General features: G+C 51.6%; 1 protein-coding gene and 3 non-coding genes across 4 annotated transcripts; 1 reads left to right on the forward strand and 3 right to left on the reverse strand.

Annotated features, from left to right (window-relative positions):
- Positions 1-303: 303 nt before the first annotated feature.
- Positions 304-376, reverse strand: TRNAR-CCU (transfer RNA arginine (anticodon CCU)). Its single transcript has one exon. It is a non-coding gene; the product is annotated as a tRNA-Arg (tRNA).
- Positions 377-800: 424 nt separating this feature from the next.
- Positions 801-873, forward strand: TRNAR-CCU (transfer RNA arginine (anticodon CCU)). The gene has a single exon. It is a non-coding gene; the product is annotated as a tRNA-Arg (tRNA).
- An 893-nt stretch (positions 874-1,766) lies between these two features.
- TRNAR-UCU (transfer RNA arginine (anticodon UCU)) lies at positions 1,767-1,839 on the reverse strand. Its single transcript has one exon. It is a non-coding gene; the product is annotated as a tRNA-Arg (tRNA).
- A 635-nt stretch (positions 1,840-2,474) lies between these two features.
- On the reverse strand, positions 2,475-4,844 carry MRPL58 (mitochondrial ribosomal protein L58). The gene is made up of 6 exons (XM_075720034.1): positions 4,683-4,844; positions 4,319-4,355; positions 3,995-4,054; positions 3,265-3,347; positions 2,988-3,157; positions 2,475-2,694 (listed from the first exon to the last, which is right to left on the reverse strand). The coding sequence occupies exons 1-6, from the start codon at positions 4,842-4,844 to the stop codon at positions 2,610-2,612; spliced, it is 597 nt and encodes a 198-aa protein (XP_075576149.1). The 3' UTR covers positions 2,475-2,609.
- Between the last annotated feature and the right edge of the window lie 3,561 nt (positions 4,845-8,405).

The following is an 8,405-nucleotide window of genomic DNA, read 5'->3' on the forward strand; positions in this document are numbered from 1 at the left end:
CCCGGGGCTCTGCCGCACGGCGGGGCACCAGCCCCGGGCGCCCTGTACCCGGGGGCGGGGGCGGACCGGAGCCCGGCGCCGCGGCGGCGGCTGAGCCCCAGCTGGGGCCGGTTCCCGGGGGGGATAAAGGGGCGGGGGCGGCCCGGGCTGGGGCTTTTCGCCGCTGCGGGGAGCGCCCGGTGAGCTACCGCGGGGCTGGGGCGCGGCGCGGGGCTCTGTGTGCCTAAAGGGGGTCCCCACGTCGCCCCTCCCTGCAGGGCGCGGCTGCAAGGAGCCGGGGTGGGGTAAAAAAGAAGCGGCTGCCACCCCAGGTGGGACTCGAACCCACAGTCCCTGGCTTAGGAGGCCAGTGCCTTATCCATTAGGCCACTGGGGCCGCGCAAGAGCCCACCCCCCCGTGCCCCCCCCGCGCTTTTTCCGCGGGGGGTCCGGAGCAAACGGCCCGGGGGGGGCGGGAGGGGCCCGGCTTACTGCACCGAAAACCGGCGATGGGCACCGGCACCGCCCGCCGCGGGGGAGCGGGGTGAGGCCGTGCGGGCGGAGCCGGGCCCTTGGCAGGGGTCTCCACCCCCCCGCCGCCATTTCTGGGCTGCGCAGCCAGCTGGGGCTGCTCCGGGCGGCTCCACCGGGCGATGGAGCGGGGAGAGCTGCGGGGCCCGGTGCCGCCTTGCTGCCGGGGATGCTCAGCCCCGGGGGAGGGGGGGTGGCTGCGTGGGACCCCCCCTCCCGCGCGCCGCGCACACGCTCCCCTCTGGCCATCAGAGAGTTAAGTTACAGCGCCAAAACAGTACCGGTGTGCGGCCCCAGTGGCCTAATGGATAAGGCACTGGCCTCCTAAGCCAGGGATTGTGGGTTCGAGTCCCATCTGGGGTGACTCTTTTCTGCTCCGGGGGTCCGCGCCGGCTGCTGCGGTACCCCTCCTGCAGTTAGGGGCCGGGCACCCCTTTCTGGGGCAGCCCCGGGGCGCCCCTGTCCCCGGGCTCAGGCAGGCTGATGTGGAGAAGAAGGGGGTTTCCTGGCAGAAAAAACAGGCACGGTCTTGGAATACACATTTAATCCCTGAAGCGTCCATCTCCTCTAAACCCTGGTGTCGTGTGCTGGCTTTAAGCAGAATTTTGCAAATCTTACTGTAAAATGTGGGGGTGGAGACCTGAGCCGCAGGTGACAGCTGGCAGTGAGGTCTCCTGCTCATGGGGGTCTTGGGTGCGGCTGTAGCTGTCGCAGTTGAAGTTCATGTGCTGACTTCCAGTGTCAGAAATATGTCTGAAGCAGCAACACCCTCCTCTCTTCTAGGGGCCAGGGCACAGCACGGAGCTGCAGACACCTCTGCCTGTGAGAGGGGGAGCTGGCAGCCACCCCGCTCCCGCGCAGAAAAGCTTTAGGCAGGAGGAAACTTTATTATCCTTGTTCCCCTTGCTGGGCAGGGCGTGCAGAGGCAGAGGTGCCCAGCCTGGGGCCTCTGGCCTGGGAGGGATGTCAGGATGCATTGGTGTGCTCCTGCACACCCCCCACCCCCCAGGCAGCCTGTTTTGGGGAGGATGTGGGATGGGAGTGCTCTGCTTTTTGCAGATGTAAATGCTGGGCTGGGTAAGGGCAGACCTCAGAAGTCCCCCTTCCAAAGGGGTCCAGGCACCGGCTGTAGGAGAGGTGTGAGCGCCAGAGCAGAGCTCTGTGCACCTCGCTGTGCCCCAGTTAAACTCCAGGGACCAGCTGAGAGCACTTTCCCCTCTTATTCCGTTCTTGCCTAAAACAGAACCACCTCTCCTCACCCCAGGTGGGACTCGAACCCACAATCCCTGACTTAGAAGGCCAGTGCCTTATCCATTAGGCCACTGGGGCCACACAAGAACACTAAAAAAGTGTAATTTCAGTACCTTTGAGACACCCCCACCCCCTGAATCTCACCCCCTCACTCCCCCCAAACCAATCTGGTGGTAGTGAAATCCACATTAAACCACGGAATTTTGTTCTGTTTAAAGAGGGTCCACTAATGAGGGCCTCTTGAAGCCTGTAAGAATTTAGTTTGAGGTTTTTACAGCATTCTACCTCAAGGGCCAGAAACCTCCTGTACTTACAAGGCTGTTTCTGAACAGAGAGCAACCACCTCCTGCCAAATTCCTGCCATGGCTTTAGGTTAATTTAACAAAATGGCATGCTTTTTTTTTTTTTTTGGTTAGGAAAAAAATCAACTGAGATGGAAGGAAAGTGCTTGAAATGGTGAATTGTCTATTTGCTACTTAGATACGCGGTTAGACTGCTTTTACTCTTCCCTTTCTTTCCCCAGCAATCTACTCCTGCTTATGTGTTCAGCAGCAGAGGGTGCTCTCATAGAGCAGAGGGCTGGATGAAGGGGACAAAGAATAAAAAAAAGTAACTGACAAACATCTGAATTTTTAGTTTCTCTCAAACATGAACAATAATTTTTCTGCAAAATGATTGACAGGTTATCACAGTGTATCATTAGTTTCAAAAGGAGATGTTAAATATTTTTATTTACACTTTTAGACCATTTTTATTCAACATAGGTCATCGAGTTTAGCATCATCTACAGCTGCCAATGCCATCTCTTTAAAAAGACGGTATGCCAAGGACTTGGATCTCTGCTGTTCTCAGTCAAAGTCTGCCTTCCTGCTCTGTTTTATATTTGAGTGTATCTTTTTCTGTCGTAGTCGTTCACGGTTCATTTTTTCCACCCTAAAACAAAATTAGAAGATCCTTTAGTGTACAAAGAAAACACTTGAATATTCAACTTTTAGCACAGTTCTAATGTAGATTTGATGAGCCAACAAATGTCCACAGACAGAAAAACAGTCCCTGGTTTTGGGATGCTACCCAGGAAAGCAGTTAATGGACCAATTATTTTTTTTTTTAAAAAAGGAAATCCAAATGAGTATGAAGAAGATTGTTTAAAGAGGCTGCAAACTAAATCATGGAACACAATTTCCATCTGAATCCATCTCAAATAAAAGCCACTTCAATAAAAATACCTCTCTATGAGTTTCTGTGTAGTCTCCTTAGACACCACCTTGGGCTGCTCGGTAGCCTCCGTGACCATGGTTCTGATTTTTTCTAAACAAATTGCCAGATTCCTCATTTGGTAGCGACTCTCTTCAGAGTTCACAATCAGCTCACCAGCTCGGTTTATCTTATTCCTGTGCTAAAGAGGGGAAACCATAGTGTGATCACTGGAACTTCATTAGACTTGTCATGTTCTGCCTGAAAGCGCAAAATTTAAACTGTGGCTGGAAGGGGAAGGGTAGTTACCATCGATGCCATTTTTTGTCTCACATCTTCTGGAATCCAATCTGCTGACGCCAGGTGGAACCGAACTTCTGCCTTGGTGTTCACTGGGAGGAAAAACAGGATCTTTTTTTCAATGTAATCGCTTGCCTTCCTAAGTTTTATGAGATAATTCAGTCTGTTCATCGCTGGCTTTGAACACAGGATGATTCCAGTCTTAATTTCCTCAAAGATCACAATTTTTTTTCTTGCTATAATTTTCCATACCACTCTACAAGACAAACCAAATTTTTATGGAGACTCTGTCATGGTATTTGCCTTTCTAGACACTACAAGATTTATTGCTATTGCCAGTCACTAACTACCTTATTTTTAATGGCAATGGCAAAACAGGAAGGGTTTTTAGTTTATTTGAATTAAGTTGGGAATTTATTGCACTGTGAAGTTTCAGAATCCAGTTGGCTTGTTGTATGTTTGACTAATGAAAAGAGATTAGACAGAAGTGGTGTTTCGCATGACACGTATAGCGGCAACGATCCCAGTAAGAGTGTTTCTAGGAGAATCTGATACGGTACCACCGGTCTCGAGCATTGTGAACACTTAGAAGGTCTTTTAAGATGTAGGGTAATGACGATGAAAAACTAGCATAGGGCAGCACAAAGAAGCTCAATTTCAAGCTCCCAATATTTCACCACAAAGTGTAAAGAAGCAACTTAAAGATTAGGATTTTTTTCCTTCAAAGTCTCTTCCTCACCTTTATTAACGTGCTGCCCGCCAGGGCCACTGCTCCGGCAGTAGGACACGGTCAGGCGAGCTGGAAGAGAAGAGCAGCAGCGTGCTGACCCGGAGACACGTCCCCAGCTGGTTTTGCAGCGGGCGGCAGGGAACGGGGACGAGCCAGGCTGCAGCACGCAGGCCCGAAGGACGCCTGTGACCCGCTGGTGCTTTCACTCTGGCCTTAGCCCTGTGCATTGAGCACGGACTCCGTAGTCCGGAGCCCAACGCATCTCCGGGCACTCAACCCCGGACAGGCCCAGCCGAGCACCCGGGCCCAGGACCGTTCTGGGGGGAGACTCACCCAGGGGGATGTCGAGGGCGGCCGGCTGTGTCTCCTCCTGGAAAACAGCGCGCGGGCCCGCGTTAGGTGCTGGGGGAGGTCGGGCCCCACCGGCGCTTCGGGCCCGGCGCCGCTCGCCCCGGGCTGACAGCCCGGTCCCCAGGGCCTGGGGCTGCTTGGCCCCGCCCACCCGCGACAGCCCCGCCCCTCCCGCTAAACCACACCCACCACAACCAACCCGGTTGTGCTAAGCCCCGCCCACTCATGATGGCACGCCCATTGCAAGAAGCCACGCCCACTCCCACATGCCACTCAGTCGCCAAGCCCCGCCCCACGCTAAGCCCAGCCCCTCGGTCGTCTTCCCCCCCCGCCCCGCCCCAGTCACCGGGGCGCTGGCGGCGGCGTCCCCGTCCTGCCGCGGCGGGTACAGCTTGTCCAGGCTGTAGGCGCTCCGGTACTCGGTCCCGGCGGCGGCCCGCTGCGAGAACCGGGCGGCGAGAAACCCCAGCCGCGGCCGGCACAGTCCCCCCAGCGTGTGCGCCGCCATCTTGGCTCCCGCGGTGCGCCCCCGCCACGGCGTCCCCACGGAAACGGCGGCCGCGCGCTGCGTTCCGGGGCGGGGCCTGAGGGGACAGCGGTTTGGGGGGGGGCGGAGGGGTTTTGGTACATGGGATATACGGGCTCTATGGGGTCTATGGGTGTACGTGTGGGGTGTGTGGATGCATGGGATCTATGGGGTGTGTGATGTCCGTGAGGTCTGGGGTGGTGTGTATGGGGGCTCTGTGGGGCGGGGGGGAGGTCTGTGGGGCACCGGGGGGGGGGGGGGGGAGGTCTGGAGGGGTACAGGAGGCCTGTGGGGCACGGGGGGGTGGGGAGCGAGAGGTCTGGGGGCGTTTATGGGGTCTGTGGGGCACGGGGGGGTATGGAGGGTTATGGGGTCTGTGGGGTGCTGAGTGGGGGATGTGGGGCACGGGGGGGAGTATACGGGCTCTATGGGCATTGAGGCAGGCCCTGCTGTGGCAGGTGGTGGGATGGCTGGGGACAAGGATGCTGGGGTGAGGTGGCCGTGGGGTGCCCCAGTGTGACCCGTGGGGGGCACGGTGTGGGGTGTGGGAGGCCCTGGGGTGGGTACCAGGGGCTGGTTTGGGCAGATCATTTCCAGCTCCTCATGGCGCAGGCAGCAGTGGGGGACAGCGTGTTCCTGCCTGCACCCCATGCCTTTGCAAGCTGAGTGGCTGATGGCAGGGCATAAAAGTGAAAATACACCCAGCATTTTTTATTTACTGTCTAGTATTTGTGCCTGGAATGCTTCAGCTTTCAGATTTTTAACTGCTCAAGTGCTAAAAAGTTTTGGTTTTTTTTTTAATGCAGGCTGATACAGCAGCACATACATGTTTCTAGGTCTGTAAGAGAGATGCTGAGGTGGAAGGGGGATGCAGGGGAGTGAAGAACTTCTGGAAATCCTTCAGCTCTTTCTCCTCTTGGAGCTGTCACATTGGCTTGACAAGAAGGGTGTGCGTTTGAGAGAGGCAGGGATTGCTATTTCTGGCAGCAGGAAAATGCACAGGCAGGGATGGGGTTGTCATTAGCTCTGGTGTTTTGACAGGAGCTGACGATCTTTTGTTTAAAACTGTGGGTGAAGTCAAGATGGGTGTTTCGAAGCTGATGTAAAGACAGCATGTGATTGAGGACCTGAGCTGGGTCCCATCTAGATAATCAACGCAAAATCAGGAAACTCAGTCCTCGGGAAAGGACAGGTCCCAAATGTTGATGGTCGGTCTGCTCTGACTGATGCTGAGCAGCGCTCGGGGGCCAAGGGGGGCTCTGCGCTTTGTTTTAATTGAATCTCTGTGTCCTGGGGTTCTTCTGCTCTGCTTCCCCTGTCCAAACTCAGCTGAAAACAGAATGCTTTAAGGAAAAAAAACAGAACTGTCAGAGGCAAACCATGCCATCTGGTGACCTTAATTTCTAACAGGGAACAGGTAAACGTTTGTGATTTGTAGCCAGAGGGATGGGTAAAACATCCAAAGCAGGATGATTCCTTTTACCAACTGTTGTCAAACATGTCGGCGTTGTTATTGTGCTGGTAGCATGTGCAAAGGATGGTGTCATTGCACAGTGCACAGAAGGGCTGGGAAAGGAGCTTCAAGGTCATGCAGTTGAAACCAGACCCGACTAAAAGGACATTTCTCTGCTTTGCTTCATTCCCACACTGCGCTGGCTGATGCAGACATCCAAAGAGCCTTGGTGAAAAGCAGAATGACCTCCGCTTGGATGGTTGGAGACATTATTGATCTTAATGGTGTGAGCTGAATAGGGTCATTGGTTTTGCCAAATTCTGTAATTAATCATTATTTCCTATTATACTGTACTTTTTCTCATCCATTTTAATTGCATGCAGTATTTTTCTTTCTGTCCTGAATCACGGGAGTGTGCTATTAAATAGCTGCTGCTCTCTATTAGACCAGTTTCTATGGTGAGCAGTGTGGTTGTTTAATACTCTCTTCTTACCTCGTAATGGAGTTGTGTAGTTTTCCTTGGTGTTTTCAAAGTGATTTGAAAACTTTAGATAGAAGGTGGGATAAAAGGCCAGAAGATGCTTATTTTTTCCTCCTTTGATCACTGAAAGCCTCACTTAAGAAAAAATCAAGTGACTCTGACTCACACAGTCATCAGGATGTGTATATATGGCCACTAATATTTTTGGATGCAGAAAAAATGGCCTCAGCACTTTGCTGAACAAACTGCTGATATACAGCAGCTGTTCCTTTGTTAAGCCAAATACTAATATTGTATTACTTACATCCGTCACTTTTGGATGTGTGGTTTTCAAGAAAGACCAAAACAAAAATAGCATTTGAATTACAAGCTTAGAAATTGTGCAGTTTTACAGAGACCTCAGAGCTGACAAAAGAAGGTTTTTTTGTCATGTGGCAAATGTTAGTAGTCCAAGTGCATAAAATGTATGTTATATAAATAATGCAGCAGTATAATTCAGCATACTCTCTCTGCTTTCTGCAAAAGGACCCTGAAGCATTTTCTTGACCCAAATCGAACATGAAAATCAAAGGAATAACTCTTATGCTATTCTTAAAAGTAAAAAGAGCTGTAAAGAAAGTCTCGACTTTGAGAATACTGGTGTTTCTTTTTATTCGAGAAGAGAATAAAGCATTTGAAAATATATTTACTCTGCTGTACACTTAACTGTGATGCTGATTCACACAGGACTGTTTAAAACAGAAAGCGAAGGTGATCCTCTTCCCACACCCCTGCAGTAACCAGATGATGGCAAGAGTAAACATTGGCTGACTTAAACCAACATTGCTTCAAATATTCCCTGCGACAAATGTTGAAGTAATAGGGTGGTGAATGCTCTGAGAAAATCAACAATGATGCTTTTGTTGCTGTTGTTGTTCATTTTTATTTATTTTATTTTATTAGACAACTGCTTTCCATTATAAATAAATAAGGCATGAAGGTTCTTCATACTGTTACAGAGCTGGTAGCCACAGTCTTGCGTATGGCTCCTAATGTTTCTTGAGTTTGGGGCCATAGGGCACCTGAAAATGCAGAGCATGGAAGAGCAGAGCGTTTGGTGGTGGGTGGTTTGAGGAGGAGACCTCTGGAGTGGGTATGGTCTAGGCATCGCGCTTCTGCCAACTTACCTCCATGGTACTCAGCTTAACAAGAGGGTATTTTGGGGGGTATTTTTGCACTAATTCCATGGTGAGTGAAAGAAACATAGCTCCTTGTAATGTCAAGGCCCTAGACTCAGAGAATAATTACATTTTAACAGTCTTCCCCCTCCAAAGCCAGATTCTCATTTATTTATCTCAATGTTGCAGAAATGCCAGCCATTTCCCCAAGATTTTGGGATGTAAGCTGGTGAAAATAGAATCCAAATCTGGCCTGAAGTTTGTCTCCAGGCAGGTACAGAATAGGTAGCTTACACTGAACTGCTCATTTTTTGTGGCTCAATGCTCAGGGTGTTGCCTAAGCTGTAATGAAATGCTGCTTCTCTGCCCAAAACACGCGTCTGACCGTACAAGGTCAACATCTAGTTCATGAAAAATGGAAACTGGTGATTCCTGAGACTGCAGTGGCCTTT

This window comes from Pelecanus crispus, chromosome 12, assembly GCF_030463565.1.
Source record: "Pelecanus crispus isolate bPelCri1 chromosome 12, bPelCri1.pri, whole genome shotgun sequence".
NCBI lineage: Eukaryota > Metazoa > Chordata > Aves > Pelecaniformes > Pelecanidae > Pelecanus > Pelecanus crispus.

Excerpts from the sequence above, each read along its gene's own strand:
- MRPL58 (XM_075720034.1), bottom strand. The coding sequence starts at position 4,844 with ATGGCGGCGCACACGCTGGGGGGACTGTGCCGGCCGCGGCTGGGGTTT. Across the intron at positions 4,055-4,318 it reads CGCCCTCGACATCCCCCTGG|CTCGCCTGACCGTGTCCTAC; the intron begins GTGAGTCTCCCC and ends CTTCTCTTCCAG. Across the intron at positions 3,348-3,994 it reads CGGGCAGCACGTTAATAAAG|TGAACACCAAGGCAGAAGTT; the intron begins GTGAGGAAGAGA and ends TTTTCCTCCCAG.